Here is an 18,673-nt window from a genome sequence, read left to right on the forward strand (position 1 = left end):
GTTTACAGAGGTTAAATAGCAAGCATTAATAAGGTAAAAGTATTTTACTGCATGAATTTGAGGTCTGTCACTAAAGAGGAGTTGGCAACACTACACGAGGAAAGTCGGCCAAGCTTCGCCAAGTGCGCCACGTTAGGGAACACGACTGAAGTGAGACACTTTGAGCCAAAGTGTGTCACTATATCATATGGACAAAATGACTCATTTCTTACGATAATGAGTCTAATTACTCATCTTTGTGTGTTTTGTGTATACGAACCTCGTGCGGTTATATCCTGGGTGAGCGATATACGAACCTCGTGTGGTTCTATGTCCTGGGCTGAAACCAAAATGACAGGAGTAATTGTGTCGTCTGGAATCCCAATATTTCCGAACGTTCTTGCATTCGCGCCAAAACACGTGTTCCTCTTATTTTGTCAAATTGTCAGATAAAAAGTCAGACCATACGTCTCTATCCCCTACTTCCATAAGCGTTTAAAGAATGTACAACGTAACAGGCACCTGACTATTTCCCCGCGGGAAAATATTTTCAAACCATGGCTTCGTCTGCAGTTCAGGCTTAATTTCTGTCTCCCGAATCAAATTATGAGAAACGTTTCATTTTTCAAACTAAACGAAAACAAATCTCAACTGTAGCGTGATTTCAATGATCTTATTATATAGCATGAATTTATATACAGCGGAAACAAAATCAACGCATAAAATAATCTTATGAAGCCGGCAAAACTGAAGCCGGTAATCGTGAATTTTGTGCAAAGGTGACAATTGAGGGCGCGCTTGCTTGTTTAACAAACTAAACGTGCACGTCGTGCGGTGTGCATGCGTTTAATCACGACAGTTTTTGTCATTAATTTTCTCATTTTGAGGAACTCTGAAGACACATCATGTCATCTTTTAGAAAAGCTGCAAAGTCTGCCCAGAAAACGCACAGGGAGAGATCACAGGTAATTTAAAGTTGTATTATTTTCCGTGTAATAATGACGGCATGTGTGTGTCGTCCGGTGCCCCAAATTCGCGCTGCTCAATATTCGCGCAACCAACTTTCTCGGCTCGTATCTTTTTTTCACACAACACGGACCGACGTCAAATCACCGTCGTTGATCCATTGTCACATCACCTTTCTTCTCGATGCAGTTATGCGAAAATCAAAAGCTTTTCCGATTTTCACTCAACACACAGCCAACAGAGGGTGTAATCAGACATGTCAGAATTACAGAGCACGAAATACGACGTGCGCCTTATATCGAGTTTTTATTTTAGGATCTGTTTCGCCGAGATGCAGATTTCGGTACCGAGTTGTTTGTTGGAATGAATATGCCTTAAAATATATTTCAGTCGGAATAAGACCTAATCGTAATGTTTAAAGGTCCCAAAAAGTAGGCCAATATCTATTTTTTGTTTTTATTGAAATGATGTGTATCATGCAACCATGTGTCGAGGCGGCGCTATCGGCCATGGTATGGTCGACTGCGTGCAGGCGCGCACCTGTATAATTGATTGATTGATTGATCGCAGGTGTAAATTAGAATAAGCAATAAATGCCAGAGAACATTGCTACAGAAGGGTGGTTTTGTTAAGTTTTTGATTGAGGGGTCATTTCAAATATATTTGTCCATGTACTTAAAAATATAGCCACGGCATACTAAAGTTATAGGCCTATTGCAAATGTTTCTATTTTGGGAGAATACATTTGTAAAATGTTATGTAATTGGCACATGGTTGATTTTCAGCAAAACAAAAATTCTCGGAACTCTTTCCATGCATAGGATTTAACTAAGCTTCTTAGACTTTCGACAAAAGTATGTTATAATATTTGTGGATTTATTTTATTTACCTCCAATTTTCAATATGATATGATTTTAAATATTTTGCATACAGTTGTTTTTACCAAAATCGAAAGAAATTCATTTATTTCATATTTAAACAAACGTGTATTTAGTAACAATGTCAGATGGCAAATAAAAGTTAGTTTATCAAACTAGAAACCAAAGTTGGGCACATAAACTTATCCTTTATTCAACAAACATCTATCTACATTGTTTTAAGAAGTAGGACACAATGGAGACTCCGTAGAATGACGTTTTCCGTTCGTGCGCGAATTATGGGCACGAAACTTTTGTGGCAGCCAATTTGACTCATCTGTAGACGAGGACGTTCTTGACGTGTCGTGTAGTCAGTGACATGTACATGTAGTACATTTTGTGTAGTCAAAATGGACTACACAAACATAACAAAAATGGTTCTTTTCCCCTCTGTTAATTATCCCAACCCAGATTCCATTAAACATACCTCATACCATGCAGCAGTCATTCATGAAGCTAATAATAATCGACTTGAAACAACAGCAGTTTACTAAAATTTAAAAAATAATTGATGGCTTCGGTGCCTTCTTCAGAAAAAAAAAGTCCAATGCCGCTGTACTGTTGTGACTGTGTTGTGGTTATTGTGTTCTTGTGCCGATCAGGCAATAAAAAAACCCGCAATTTATGCTGAGTAGTGCTCTGAAACGTGCAAAACTAAATCAGGCCGACTTTACTCACAGTTTAGCCAGCAAATTTCTCCAAAAATTCCACTGGGGCAAAGAAAATGTCCTCAGTATTTCACCAACCAAGTTTGCAGACTCAATTCAGTTTTTAAAAGGAGACTTTTCTTCAATATTTTGCACATGAGAGAGAAGTCAAGTGATTTCAAAATGGGGCTAAATACTAGACTGGTACATGTCCAACCATGGTCCAACTATTTGAAAAGACTGACCTCTTCATTCAGTGTCAATAGTCTGGTGGCTTGACTATGGAGAAATGTGTAGTAAATTGAGACTAGTTCCCACTTCATGCCACATGTTTCTTAAATTCTATTGGCACGGTTGATTGATGCAGTACTGAAGCTGTGTTGGACTGGTTGTTTTAGTTGCCAGTCTATTTTCTTGTATTGCATGTTTTCAATACCTTACGTTTTGGGACTCTCATACACAGTATTGAGAGTCCCAAATTTTCGGACTAAGTAGGACATACACGTAGAACAGCCATTGGGTCAGTAGTACATTCTGTATACACAGTACCATGAGTACAGTCCATTGACCTGAAACACTTTTAGGCCTTTATGCAAAATCACCAAGATATTTCTGTACCTAATTTCTGGGGGTTTTAAAAATGTTTTTCACTTGTATTTTGATTTTTTATTGCAGCCTGCAAGCAGAAACAACCTGGGGTTGCTTGAGAAGAAGAAAGATTACAAACTACGAGCCAAGTATGTCGTCTGCACCTGACTCAGTGTTCTCCAACCTGTACAAATAACCTGGTTCCCCTCCAAGCTTTCTGAGGCACCCGCCAAGTTTCAAAAGCTGCCGCCAAGCTTAAAAAGTTGCCCGCCATGCTTAAAAAAAAGGGAAAAAATAATAAAAAAGACAAACAAGTGGGACTACCCTTACCCTCCAGGGTATATTTTGGCCAGAAACTCTGCCAAAAGCAGTAACATGGAACATTTGTCAAAGTGACAAGCCTGCCCATTGTAGCAATCAATCAGGTCAAAAGTCTCAAGGCCAAACTGCCTCAGAGTCCCTGGTCACTGATGCGCTAAAAAAGATGATGCTGAGCCAGTATTGTACTTAATTGTTAGTGTCACTGTGTTAGAAATGGCCTAAAAGCTGTTATCCGTACATAAATTGCATGTTCATCTGCAAATAGCGCCCCCTAGCATAAAGAAATGTATGACTGCAAATAGCGCCCCTAACATAATTATAGTGCCCCCTCCGCTTTTTGACAGCACACCGACCTTTAATTTTCGAAGTTGGAGAACACTGTGACTATTTAAATGAAATAACTCTTATTTCTTAACCCTTTGTAGAATGGTGAAGTAAAAAATGGGCCCTCGTAAAAGAAATGCAACCCCAAAATTCAAATCCTGAAAGTTGTCTGCTTTTTAGGTATATGGTGTAAACTGCTACTATCGCGAGCGTCATCCGTTTTTCGTTAAAATGCACATCAACGTGAAATCTGTTGTGATCTTCAATGTACATGTACATGTCGCCTGAATTTGATTTTGGAAATCCCCACAAGTAGCATTCAAAACCTTTCTCATGACTGTACGTCATTTGTAAAGTTGGTTAGGGGTACCCGATCCCATAATCTGGAACCAGTTAACTTACACCCACGGTCGGGTACCTGGGTACCTGGTTCTGATGAACGCCCCTAGATGGCTTGCATAATCAGGCCCCTACTTTTTAAAGCCAGAGTCCATCATTTGCAGCTATCCAAAAAGTAACTGGCGTAATTATTGTTGAAAAACATACTTGGTTGAAAGATGGTAAGGGAACTAAACTCCCTGTAAAATTATTCTTTCTGGCAAGCTGTCATTTTGAAGAAATCAACAAAAGAAGGCCTTTCCAACGGTGCTTCTTAAGAAGCACCGTAGGAAATTCAAATTAGTAGTTCGTTTTGTAATTCAGCAAAGCACGCGCAAGCATTGGCACGACGCACACGCGCGCGCGGTTGCTATAATTCGTCGGATCAGTGCGCGACATCGCGTAGCTGCAATCGGCTCAGTGAGAACGTGTCTCGGACGCTGAATTCAGGCCCAATTCAAAACATGATTCAGCAACATTTGATTTGAAATCGAGATCCTAGAATGTTGTTTTCTCGAAATATACAGCTAAAGCTGAGCTGAAACTTCATCAGTTTAGTTGTTCAGCACCCTTCTTTAGATCTTAAGCACAAATGATGGACTATACCTTTAACATGATGCGTTTGATTTTTAAAATCCAGTTGCACAAACCAGTCAATGCATATTGTTCTCTCTGGTTTTTTTTTCAAAATCACAGAATCAAATTTAACTCTATTGGACAATGCTATATTCATCAGGATCAGAATTAACCATTACCATTGCTGTTCAGTTCCAATCCTTTCTTCAAAGACTTACCAATGCTTGTTTGTACCTTTTCCTCGACGATCATTTTAGGGACTACCATGCCAAAGAGGACAAGTTGCGCAAGTTGCGCAGGAAAGCCCTGAACCGAAATCCGGACGAGTTCTATTTCAAAATGGTCAGCTCTCGACTTGAGGTAGGTTTTGAGCATAATCTCATTTAAAGCAAACCTCAGTTTTCTTTATTGTGGTGTTTAACATAACTAAAGCTAATATAGTTTAACCCTCCTAGTCTTCTGCACTTCAAAATCTTTCCAAGTTTGCAAAACCACTTTTGCCCATAGAGGTAGTATATCCACCCTTCAACCCTTTTCTGAGAATTATGGATGTAAGGCGCAATTAGCGGATCTGCGCTATCGGTCGATCCTGTAAGAAATCTCAGACTTGACTTTCCTTTTTCAAAACAATCCTCCAGGAGCATTGAATTTAAAAGAAATTATGATCGACTGATGGCGGCGTGATCGAACGATGATGGCACGATTAAAGGGAATATACAACAACAGCAAACATCGGAAAACAAAACTACCAAATTTTTACGAAATACCTTACTAGGATGTTGGTAAATGAAAGTCTAAAGCATCCTGTAAAATAATGGCACCTGGTGTGAAGTCATTTTTAAGAAAAGTGGTATTTTGTTTAAATTTCCAACCATGGTAGGCCGACCACCGTTGGAAAAACCTATATTTTTCAACTACTGCTCCAAATTTACCAATTTTTTTTTCAGTCCAAATTTTGTTTGTCATTGGTTACATGTTCATGAACGGGTGCAGGCTAGCTAGACTGGTTCCCTTACCTTACAATTTTCCGGCATCTATAAATTGATTCATTTCATTTTAGTGGAGTCAGGGAACCAGACTACTTGAACATTTTTTGCTTTTCTTGGTTTTTCCAGCATTTTCGAACACAAATCTTTAAATTTGTCAGTGTAACAATATGTGATCTATTATACTATTCCCTCAAACAGTTCATTTCTGAAATTTACAGCAAAAGTCAATGATGTACATTCCCTTTAACTTAAGCGACAGCGCAGCACGATCGTGTAGATCCAACGATCACATTGAACAGCGACCCTTGAAATCCCTGCATAGTTCTTCTGTGTGGTTAAGCTCAGGGCAAGCAGGCAGATTCAGTCACGCTTCACTGCTCTCCACAGCGCTTTGGGGATTTTTATGCCCCGCGGCAAAGCCGAAGGGGCATACTGTTTCCGCCTTGTCCTTCCGTGGGTGGGTGGGTGGGTGGGTGGGTGGGTGGGTGTGTGGGTGTGCTGGAATTTACTACCTTAAGGAGACATGCACACAATAGGAAACAAAAGATTGTATACGTCTCCGCAAGAACATTTCTATAGATGAATACGTCTCCACAAGAATTTCACGAAATAGATATATGGATTTTACTCAAAAACTAGGAATTTCCAAGGTAGGTTGATGTGTCGAAAATGGAAGAGTTTTAGAAAAGGGATATTTAGTCCAAATTTCAGCCCAGGAAATTAATTCTGGTTAAAATAAGAGCATTTTGAAACTTTAATTTCAAACACGAAAACTTTACTACACGAGAACAAAGAAATGTCTCCACAGGAATACAAATTCCAGTATGCGTGGGTGTGTGGGTGTGTGGGTGTGTGTGTCCGAACAAATCTTGTCAGCGCGATAACTTGAGAAATACTTAACATATGAACTTCAAATTTGGTTTGTGGATTGTCCTTGGTAATCCTAAGAAGCCTTTTGCATTTGGGGCCGAAAGGTCAAGGGTCAAGGTCACAGTGGCTGAAACAATAGAAATTTTGTCAGCGCGATAACTTGAGAAATACTTTACATATGAACTTCAAATTTGGTTTGTGGATTGTCCTTGGCAATTCTAAGAAGCCTTTTGCATTTGGGGTCAAGGGTCAAGGTCACAGTGACTAAAACAAAAGAAATTTTGTCAGCGCGATAACTTGAGAAATACTTTACATATGAATTTCAAATTTGGTTTGTATATTGTTCTTGGTAATCCTAAGAAGCCTATTGCATTTGGGGCCGAAAGGTCAAGGGTCAAGGTCACAGTGGCTGAAACAATAGAAATTTTGTCAGCGCGATAACTTGAGATATACTTTACATATGAACTTCAAATTTGGTTTGTGGATTGTCCTTGGCAATCCTAAGAAGCCTTTTGCATTTGGGGCCAAAAGGTCAAGGGTCAAGGTCACAGTGGCAAAAACAAAAGAAATTTTGTCAGCGCGATAACTTGAGATATACTTTACATATGAACTTCAAATTTGGTTTGTGGATTGTCCTTGGCAATCCTAAGGAGCCTATCGCATTGGGGGTCGAAAGGTCAAGGGTCAAGGTCACAGTGGCTAAAACAATAGAAATCTTGTATTTATTCTGAGATCATAGGGATTAGGGATTAATTCATATAAAACCTACAGAAGACACTAATGCTGTCAATGAACGTTCCATTTGACCAAGGTACATGTAAGTTGATGTTAGAGTGGTGTTATGTCATGGAAACAGTCACGGTTGCGGGGCATTTGTGTTTGTAACTACACCTGACTTGTTTTTTGCTGCTTTTCTCAGTGATTGTGCAGTGACTCTCTGTGTGACACAGTTACTTTAACACTTCGTATCTTTTCACCTGAAACTGGCCTGCTGGGTTAAAAGGGTTTACATATCGCTGTAGCCCTTTTCACACTAGACAAATCGCGGGGTTGACGCAGGGTTGAAAACATGCATTGTATCACACTTGAAGAATTTCAACCCTGCGTCAACCCCGAGATTGATTTCGCCGCGGGTTGAACTCAGCACTGCTCCAGACCAGGGTTGAGATGTTCAACCTGGGTTGAAATTCTTGCCAGGGTCCAAAACAGTAGTAACTGAGTATGTGATAAGCTTGATTTGCATGAAACAAGTGTGAAACAATGCAAGGTTGAACGCAGTGTTGAAAATCAAAAACTCAACCCGGGGTGGCACTGGGTTTGCCCAGGGTTGAGTTCAACCCGGGTTGAGAAGCTCTAGTGTGAAAAGGGCTTCTGAATGTTCGCTTGCCATCGGGAGGGTTAAACAAGAACATTGTCTAATGAAATAATTTTTCCAGTAAAACAAATTAGATTTACATAACCAATGATTGGTTGGTTTTAGTTTGTGATCATGGTGGACTGTCCGTCAGAAATGGCCGTGTGTATTGTCTTTGTTTATGTCATTGTTCATTCATATTTCAAAGCTGTCTTTGGTGAAATTCATTTACCCAATTTTCTGAATCACATTAATGATATGTTTGGCGTATCCTCAGGATGGCGTCCATAAACGTCTCAAGAAAGAAGACCCTGTGACTGAAGAGCAGCAGAAAATGATGGACACTCAAGATAAACGATACGTCAACTACAAACTGGCAGTGGAAACCAAGGTAGAGTTTACCATTTGAATAGGTGGCATAGCACTCCATTCCTGGCTTGGGTCATGGAAATTGAAAACCATGGCCAGGCTATGGCCGCTACCTGGCTTGATTTGCATCAACGTTTTATCGACGTGCACAGTTGTTAGTTGTTAACAAAATTATCAGGCCCAGGTTATATCTGCATCCTGTTGTCAGATCTTTCAGACTGCTGCAACTGGCCCCAACTTGGGAAGGGCGGTGGTGGGTTGAGCGCTTTGGTCCCGGGAACCCTCCCTCTCCAGATGCAGCGACTGTCATGATATAGGAGTCATTGTCATTGTCAGTAGAGAGTACTCCCTTTTTTATAATTCAGACTGGGAACTGTTGGTATGAGTGACGTACACCAACGTGCCAAGCCATTACCCCTAAAGGGCCTGTCACATTATATGCGCTCTCATAGGAGACCTTACGGCGACCAATTTTTTTCTCATAAATTTAACAATCGCAGCGAGGACGCAATAAAATGACAACTTTCTGTCTCAAAGAAGCTCAAGCTACGCTCATACTGTGCTCTTCCCGCGCTTACGATGCGTTCAACTCGCTCTCTATGCGCCCCTGTTAAGCCCAATTACTCGATCTAGTCGCTGCCGCTGCGCTGTCACTGCGCCCACACTACGCTCTGCTCGCTGTTGATACGTCCTAGTAGCATGCGTCGCGCTCTCTATTCGACCAAAATACGCTCATGTGACGTCACTTGCACTGTATAAATACCACGACAAAACGGTCAATACAAAGTCCAGTTTAAAAAAAATTCTTCTACAAGTTCATCGCAGTCGAGTTACTTTCTCATGAAGACTACGTCGACTGCCTCAATGCCATTTCAATGTCGCACGATTCACGCTCGCACAGCGCCCGAGTTGCGTCATTACGGTGCCCTGGCCAGAGCGCAGAGGTGTTGCGATTGTTTTGAGCATGTTCAAAGACCTTTGCGCTCATCGAAGATCATTAAGACCCTCTGGCGCCCATCTGGCGACCTATGTAGTTGTCGCTGCGATCTAGTAGTTGTTGCGCCCCAGCTATTTTTCAAGGACGCAGTGAGAGCGCATATAAGATCGCAGACAGTGTGACAGGACCTTTATGTTACCAAATAGGCCCTTCATCTAGGCCCTACTAGGCAGAGCTTGCACTGCTGGAACCAGTTGTAGTTGTGCAAGATTCATTCGTGGCATGGCTGGTCACAGGAACCCAGTCCTACTATCAGTTGGAGTGCTATACCTTCATTTATGTCTGAATGTGTGTTGCTGGCGTTTCTTCCTGGTCTACATCCACTGGGGGAACATATGGTCTTGGAACTAGTTTCCAACTTCCAAATGTTTTGTTGTTTCTTGCCAACCACAGTGTGTGTCGACCTCTTAGAGCTGCTCTTGATACAGAATCTAGTGCCTTCTTCATTTCCTTATTTGTCAGGCCAAGGAATTGGAAGCAGTTTCTCAGTGTCTTGTTGGTGAAGCCTCTGGATCCAACTTCCACCGGGAAGTATTTTAGCTCCCATCCTGCCTCTTGACCATCGCTGATTAGGTCTTCCTATTTGCACTTCTTTCTGAGGTTAGCTTGTGCGATATTCTCTTCGGCTGGTACCGTCAGTTCAATGACTACTCCTACCTTCTCAGAGGGTGAGTAGATGGTGATGTCTGGTCTTTTTGACGTAGTCACTATCTCTGGCGGGAATATGACGGGGTGTTTGTCTTCATCCCACACCACTTTCCAATCCTCACAGCCCTCCTTCAATCTCTGGCAGTACTCCGTGGTAAGACATGGGTCGAATGGCGGCTGCCTAAGGTACCTTTACATGCCTTCGGCTCGACTTCGTTGAAGTTGCGTCCTTCACAATGCAGCTTCTGCTGCAAGTAAGGACAATTAGCCCCCTTTTTTTGAGACACAGTCATTTCGCTGACTTGGTGTCGTGACTGATCATTAAAGAGAGGACTGTAAAAAGTGGGGTCCCCTAGCTTGGGGGAAAAAGTATCGTGGCAGTTAAGCTTTTGAGGTGAAGTGCAGTGTTGTAGTACTCGCACTCGGTACTCGTACTCGAGTACTACTCAAGTACTTTTTTTTGGAGTACTCGTACTTGTACTCGCACTCGAATGTCAAAGTACTCATACTCAAAATGACGGTACTCGTACTCGGACAGCAAAGTACTCATACTCGACATGTCAAAATTGTACTCGATCATCAAGGTACTCGTACTTGAATATCAGTACTCAGGGAAAATGGTATAGCTTGACTTTATACACCATGGCCTTATTTTATCAATACTTTCAGTTTTAAATGGTTGATTGACTTGTGGAGAAATCAAAGTTTCCTGATTTTCCTCTGTGCACATCCGGACAAACACATTTAACAGCTAGCCGTGAGTGGGTCTGTATATCGGTCTGACTGGGCCTGGGCCAATTACACACAATGAACCATTTGCCGTATGGTCGTATTCGGAAATACAAGTACTTGTACTCGTACTCGGAAGTACAGTACTCGTACTCGGAGATCTGTTCTTGTACTCTGAGGTACAAATACTCATACTCGTACTCGTACTTGGCAACCTAAGTACTCGGCAGTACTCGGTACTCGGAAAAAAGTACTCGACGACAACACTGGTGAAGTAAACTTCACTAGTCAGCTAACTCAGTTTTCTTTTAAATTTCACCAATTTCAGAAAATTGAGAAGTTACGTTCTACCCTGCACTTAGTGGACGAGGTTCAAGAGAAGCCAAAGAATAAACACACGTTTTTTGTCAACACAAAAGAAGAAGGTGAGTCCCACCCCGATGACTACGATAGGGAGACCCTTCTTTCCAAAATAAAATTTATTCACTTAAAGATATAGTCCATCATTTGTAATTTGTGCAGTTTGTTTGTTTGAAGCAACAAAAGTGCTCAAAATCTAAAGAAGGGTACTGAACAACTAACCTGATGAAGTTTCAGCTCAGCTTCAGCTGTATATTCCAAGAAAAACAGCATTCTAGGAACTCAATTTCAAATCAAAAGTTGCTTAATCATGTTTTGAATTGGCCTGAATTCAGCGTCCGAGACACGTTCTCACTGAGCGGATTGCAGCTACGTGATGTCGCGCACTGATCCGACGAATTATAGCAACCGCGCGTGCGTGTTCGTCGTGCCAATGCTTGCGCGCGCTTCCCCCAATAACAAAACGAACTACTAATTTTAATTACCTACAGTCTTAAGAAGCACCGTTGGAAAGGCCTTCTTTGTTGATTTCGTCAAAATGACAGCTTGCAAGAAAGAATAATTTCACAGGGAGTTTAGTCCCCTTACTATCTTTCAACCAAGTATGTTTTCAACAATAATTACGCCAGTTACTTTTTGGATAGCTGCAAATGATGGACTCCAGCTTTAACTGCTGTATCTACTTGTGATATGTTAATTTTGCAGTTTTCTTATTTTCTTTGCATTACCACAGTTTTTGTAATCACTGGGAATGAGTTTTACTCTTTAGAGCATATATGTAAATATGTAAATTATAGAGAGTTGTAGTTAAGTTCTGTATACAAGTATTCACAAGTCAATTAGACTAAGCGATATTTAAAAAATTGTTACATGAAGAGGCATTTTCGAGTAGAAGTTGGTAACATAGTTATTTTACCTAATTTCGGGGTGCTGAATCCGAAAATGATGGTTACCAAGCTGGATTTTTAGTGGAAATATGCCTAATTTGCATAAATCTTTAATACCCGTCGTGTAATATATTTGTTCCCATATTTCGCTATATTTTTTATTATTTGAAAAGTTTATTTTCGTGATTGTACTTACACTTCCTGACTTCAATAACATTTTTTAAAGCAAATAAGTGACTGAATGATTATGAGGATATAGTAACAATCCAAAATGGATACTATTTCACCCTAAAGTTGCTCGCATTTACCTCACGAGTCTCCAGATATCATCAAGTAGTCTTGCCAAACCTTAGTATCAATGAACTTCAAATTCACCATGTTGCTTACTGTACTGGTACAATTACCCTATTAAAAACCTTATGGGAAAGTCATGTGAACAAAGATAACATTGTGATTTATAAAACGGGGGAAAAACAGGGTGGCCGTAAATTGGGCTAAAAAGTAGTTGAAGGGTTGCCTAACATGCCTAGCTTGGGAGACTTGAACAAGTTCCAGGAAATTCCCAAAAGTTTGTGACTTTGTGGTAAGAAAACGTTTTGACGTTGATATAATTATTGTAAGCAACAATAGTCTTTTATTTTGGGGGATTTCCTTGAAGTTGTTTAAGTCCCCACGTTAGGCAACCCTTCGCCTTATTTTTAGCCCAATTTACGGACACCTCATTTTTCCCCCTGTTTTCCTTTTTGGCCTAAAATATCAAGATGTTATCATTTTTCACATAATGTCCCATTTATTTTTGTTAGGGTAACTTTGCTAGTAAGTAACTTTGTGAATTTAAAGCTGATAAATACTGACGTTTGTCGAAACTACTTGATGATATCTGAGGAAAAGTAATTGTGCGCAACCTTAGGGTATAATAGTAGCCATTTTGGATTGTTTCTATGTCCTCATAATTATTCAGTCACTTATATACTTTAGAAAATGTTATTGAAGTAAGGAAGTGTAAGTATAATCACCAAAATAAACTTTTCAAAAAATAAAATCACAAAAAATATACCCAAATATGGGAAAAAATATATTACACGACAGGTATTAAAGAATTATGCAAATTAGGCATATTTCCACTAAAAATCCAGCTTAGTAACCATCATTTTCGGATTCAGCACCCCGAATTTGGTAAAAAAAACTATTTTACCAACTTCTACTAAGAAATGCCTCTTCTTGCCCTAAATGAGCCCTTTTTTGAAATATTCTTAGACTAAATCACAATTCACGCAGTGTTCAGAAAGATTGAATTGGGCAAAGAGGGCAGTATTTAAAACCAATTCCTTATCATGAGTATCACCAGTGAGGGCGCTCTTTCACTTTAGCAGACACTTTTGTTGGATGATTTGTTTGGACTTGAAAAGTGATTTGGTTGTCTGTTCAATAATCATGAACTCAATTTTTTTTCAGTTGAAAGTTTTGATGTTGCAGCTCACCTTAGGACATTGCAGTCAGACACCTCAACCCCTCTGGATGAAAACAGTGAACTTGTAAGTTTAATTTATAAAAAAAAAAGTGGTTGAACCACGTTCGCGTGCATGTTGCACGTGTTCTGAAAAACAGAGACTCGGGCAAACTAGTTTTTGACCCCTTCTCTGTAAATGGACGCTATTTCTTAACTTGAGCTTTATTTTCAACACTATTTTCACCATATACCAGTGTTGTAGGTCTCGGTCTCGAGACCACTTTTTGCTGGTCTCGGTCTCGGGAGCTGTGCTTTCGGTCTTGGTGTCGGTCCCCTTTGGTCTCGATATTTTGGCTGGTCTCGGGTCGAGACCGGCAATATAATCCCGGGACATACCGTTATTTCGTTTTACCGTTTTGGATTTCCTCAAAAACAAAAACGGTAAACGAACCATTGACCGTTTTGTCGTTTTACAGTTTTGTAAAACGGTCAAACGGTTTTAAGTCACAAAAAAAATTTATCTTTTTATTATTTTTGTAAATTGTAAAAAGCGATAAACGGTTAGTTGCTTTATTTTTAGAGTGTTGCTTTACAAAAACATGACAATGTCAAAACGGTCAATAGTCTTATCGACCATTTTTTTAAATTCAGGTTTAAGTTGGCAATTATAGCAATGCACCTTGGAATGTTAATGTGACCGTGTCCTTGGGACGGTCACTGCCTGTGCCCTCCTTACATTTATGTCGTTCTAGTTCTCGCAACAGAATTTGAGAATATTAGCTATTGAAGAGCCGCGCTGGACTTCAATTTCCTCCAACCATGGAGCAATAATTGCTCCATGCTCCAACACATCTGCAACTTCTTCATACATTACATCTTACCATGGACCATCCTGTATCCATTGTGAAATGCCCCCCCCCCCTTGACATTTTTTGCTTGCAACTCTTCAAGCCCCACCAACTGAATCGCAGTAGATGGGGGTCAGGGTCAAGCCAGGAATCACACACGCACGAATTATGCCGAGGTGACACTTCTTCGTGGCCGTCATGGTCCCCCTCCATCCCCTTGCCCACCATAAGAACCGCCACAAAATGCACAACGGACTGTTAACTAATACACTGAAGTAAAAGAAAAAACAGTCTGTATTGAATACTGACCGTTTTGCTGTTTTTCAAAGTTATTTGTGTAAAACTGTAAAACAAAAATCATTGATCGTTATGCTGTAATGAAATTTATGAAACTGATAAAACGGAATAACTGTATTTATCGTAATACCGTTTGCCGTTTTACAAAACTGTAAAACGACAAAACGGTCATTGGTTCGTTTACTGTTTTTGTTTTTGAGGAAATCCAAAACGGTAAAACAAAATAACGGTATGTCCCGGGATTCAATATGTAGCATTTACAGCTCGATCAATTACTTTGTGTTCACTTTGTTCAGTACCATTGATAGTTAAAACATTTGCTAGCCTGTAGTTCATGTTGTCCAGCTTGTTAACGTATTGTTATAGTTCGTGGTTGATTTGGACTGCATGTTGGAAAGTCCCCTAGTTGTGGGTCTACATGTACAAGTCCATATTCCATGATGGAAATTTAAAAAATAGTTCAACATTTTACCCCCGACGCATCAGAGAAGCCATCGAGATCATCAAGCATAACACTGTTCCCCAAGACATCGGTTTCTACATCAGCGACATCTGGCGCCCCATCCTGAAGTCCAAGTCCGATAGGTCTCCTATACCCTAGGACAACTTAGGTTCAGTTCTCGCCTATGGGTCACCTATACCCCTGAGCTCTTTCCCCTTTGCCCCCTCACTGTGTACTGACACGCTCCAGTGATCATCCAGCATCCCTCAGTCAACTTGCATCCTTCTCAGCTTCACCAATTTTGAGCTTCACCAGTTTGCATCCTTCTCACGCCTCACCGCACCCATCCTTATAACATCGCATCATTGTTGGAATCCCTCATTCTCCTGACGACGGGCAGAGCATACTGTTCGAAATGTTGAGTCCCTCCAGTTCTTTTCAGAACCACACATACTCACAATAGAGATTTATTCACATGGTGCTACCGCAAACTTATCTTGTCTAAGTTGAACATATGTCCCCAATCTTGAGAAATCGGCCTCTGAAAAAGTGTGAAGTTTTCGGACCACCCTGTAGATTGTTTATTGTTTCAAAAATCTATCAGTCAAAATCAGTCAACTTGGTAGCATGACTTTTCCACTCCTTTCCTTGAATCATGCTGTATTTATAGATGACACTGACATCCTTTTACTTTACAGTCGAAATAATACGCAGCTTATAGAGAAATATTTCCCTTCTATTCAGATCCTTGCCATGGAGAAAACCAAGAAGTACCGCGAGTTATCCCAACGAAAGGACCGACAGAAACAGCTGAAGATTATCGCAGACAAGATGGACTCCAGGAAAATCAAAAAGGTATTTCTGTCTTTTCATTGTCTAAATTCTTTGGGAGCTTTTCAAATTGTTCGCTAACCATCCCACATTTCAGTACATTATCTGAAAGTGTATTTTAAAATTATAGCAAAATGAGATGGAACTGGACACATGCAGTAGTGGAGAAATTGAAGAAAAAAAGGGGGGATGATTTTCTTTTCGATTTTCAGATTGTTATTTGTAATCATTAAATATGTCCACTACACATATTTAAAGGGACACTTGGTCCTGGAACAGCCCAATTGGGCTACAAAACGCACTTTGAACGAAATGATTTTAATCGGAAATAACATTTAAAAGTAGGATATAAACATCCACACAACTATCCTTTCAAAACTGGGCGTTTTTGTGTAATTCCTGTATTATGCCTGCGAGAACGAATTTCAGGGTCCACTTTTGCGACCCCATAAATTTGAGCAGTTTAGATGCTAGTTGTGACTTCATTTATGAAGTGTTCGTCTTTTGCGGTCGTTGAAGAAACCACTTTTTTTGCATTAGTGATTGGTCACCACTGTTCCCGAGACACACAACGTGTATATCGTACACTGAGAATGACACGAAAAATGTATTCGTGCTCCGTCGTGTCCGATGTAAACAAGCAGTTTTTTTTTTCTTTTCCCGGGAACGGTAAGACATTAGGTTGGTTTCCTTTCAACCAGATGTTTGAAATAGGCTGGTAAACAATCCAAAACATGAAATTTTCGAGGATTTCAGGACCTTGTTCCCCCTTTAAAGAAATAGTGAAAAAAAATTTGGAATAAAAGTGTTTTTAAGGAAAAACACTTAACATCTTTCATTTTCATGACTTCAAAACAGTGGACACTTTAAAGGTGTTTTTGTCAGTGTTTTACTTTTTTGATGTATCAATAAATGCGAACTTTAAACAGCCATAACTTGTCCACGGAACGTCCTAATGCGGGCAAACCCTCAGTTCGACCTCTGCTCAGTTCTGTCTCATTTTGCCACAATGCCCCACACATTTAGAAAGGAAAATAAAATCCATCTTATAATAGTTTATGCTGTACCCCGTGCTATGTACATCAGATTCGAACCGGCCAACAGATCCCGTTAGCTCGGTGGTCGAGTGGCAAGACGTCTGCACTAGAAAGCAGGAGGTCATGGGTTCGAGTCCCACCCGAGTGATTTTTTCCAACTTTCACTCGGGAGGTAACACACCGAGTAAACAGTGTTTAAACGTCGCGGCAAAACCCAATTTGACATTTAGAAAGGTATAATGTTAATAATTTGTGGATAGTTGCACTTTATAAGTTTTATCGTATTGTAAGGATTGTCATAATTTTAATTTTGTGGGTTTTTTTCTTCTGAAGGACAAGAGAAGAAAGGTCCTCATTCAACCAGAGACCAAGTCATCACCAGCAGTCTACAAATTCTACCCAGAGAGAAAAAGATGACATCAGTAACCATGTTTTAAGCCTTATTTATGTGCCAACTGAAAGAGGTTGTGGAATGCTCGAAGACATTCCCGTCATTTTTCGGGTATATGTAGCCTAAGGTGTGATGAAATAAAACGACTATTGTGTCTGTCATGAAATGAGTACAAAAGGTACTTTTGAGAGCTGTTTTTCAGGTCCTGTTTTGACCCGAACGTGCAATTTGTGTAAAAGTCGTCGTTGGGGGCAGCAAACAAAACAGTGTAAATCGTGACGTAATAACAGGGGTGTGAAATCTCAGCTTTAAAGCTGATTTCAGCTTTTTTTTGTTTTGGACTTCAGCTTGTTTTTCAGCTTTTTCCCTCTCTTGCTGTGTACAAAAGTATGGGAGATTTCCAAAATTCAGCTTTTTAACACCTTTTTCAGCTGTTTTTCAGCTATTTCTATCAGTGGTCACTCACACCCCTGGTAATAAACAGGACTCCCGATGCAGCGTAGTATAAACGAGTCCTGTTTATTACGTCACTATTTTTCTCATTTTACGAAGAACCCGACGACTGTTTGATTTCAATTATGCGCTCGCCGACCAACAAATTACTGGATGAATTTCAGTTTTATTAACATATAAACGCACATTACAAAAGAATGGGACTTTGTCATTATGATATATATGGGTCTACTCTACAATAAAATAATATAAAAAAAACAAAACTACTTTCAGCATTCCACAACCTCTTTAAAGGCATCTAGGATCATTTGCATTTATCCCAACGGTTATCTACCAAATTATTAATAAAAGCTGACTTGGATTGAAGGTCGTACTGATACCAAACAACCTTTGAAGTTATTCCGTCTGGCTTGCTGTCATTTAAAAGATATCAAGAAATGTAAGTGATTTCCAACAATCAGTCAAGTGACCTATTTTTTTTTTTGGGGGGGGGGAAATAAAGAGTACTACCTGTACAGATGAAATCATATTTCTCGATCAAAGCCTTTTGAATGTGTTTTTTTGGTACAGTTTTCTCGAAAAAGTGCTATATCCTCTGAGCTGAACGTCATCAGGTTAGGTTTTGAACATTCTTTTTTGGAAACGAACGAAATGCATGAAAAGCAAATGATCCTATAATGCTTTAAATGTGCATTTCATTTCCAGAAAATGTTTTAATTACCCTTTAAATGCAGCTTTCTTGTTTGGCAACCGATGACCCTTTGCATAGACGTGCGTGAGTTAGTTTCGCTAGGTTTCAAACGCCACAAAGTGAACATTGGAAAATGTTCTTCTGAAGACATCGTCTTGGAATATTAAAACCAAAAAGACTGGTTTATTCATAGGACAATCTTTCAATCCTTGTGGACAAATTTTCATTGAGTTTTCATGGTTTTTGGGAACCATGTGCACATGGGCGTCGCCAGGATTTTTTCTAGAGGGGGGCAAAAAATTTTTTTGCCAAAAAATGCTTGTATTTCTCAACA

The 18,673-nt window shown here is 39.9% G+C and overlaps 1 protein-coding gene across 1 annotated transcript; it reads left to right on the plus strand.

The window, feature by feature from the left end:
- The first annotated feature begins 768 nt into the window (after positions 1-768).
- Positions 769-18,014, plus strand: LOC119730830 (probable U3 small nucleolar RNA-associated protein 11). Its single transcript, XM_038203882.1, has 9 exons — positions 769-944; positions 3,185-3,246; positions 4,954-5,056; positions 8,187-8,300; positions 10,981-11,077; positions 13,355-13,434; positions 15,681-15,791; positions 17,138-17,260; positions 17,937-18,014. Exons 1-8 carry the CDS (start codon positions 885-887, stop codon positions 17,219-17,221), a joined length of 711 nt encoding a protein of 236 aa, XP_038059810.1. The 5' UTR covers positions 769-884; the 3' UTR covers positions 17,222-17,260; positions 17,937-18,014.
- Positions 18,015-18,673: the final 659 nt, after the last annotated feature.

Source organism: Patiria miniata, unplaced genomic scaffold (assembly GCF_015706575.1).
Source record: "Patiria miniata isolate m_02_andy unplaced genomic scaffold, ASM1570657v1 HiC_scaffold_22, whole genome shotgun sequence".
NCBI lineage: Eukaryota > Metazoa > Echinodermata > Asteroidea > Valvatida > Asterinidae > Patiria > Patiria miniata.

What these genes read in the sequence shown, in the direction of transcription:
- LOC119730830 (XM_038203882.1), top strand. Translation starts at nt 885, where the DNA reads ATGTCATCTTTTAGAAAAGCTGCAAAGTCTGCCCAGAAAACGCACAGG. An exon ending in AACTGGCAGTGGAAACCAAG is followed by an intron (nt 8,301 to 10,980) that starts GTAGAGTTTACC and finishes CACCAATTTCAG; the next exon opens with AAAATTGAGAAGTTACGTTC. An exon ending in TGGATGAAAACAGTGAACTT is followed by an intron (nt 13,435 to 15,680) that starts GTAAGTTTAATT and finishes CCTTCTATTCAG; the next exon opens with ATCCTTGCCATGGAGAAAAC.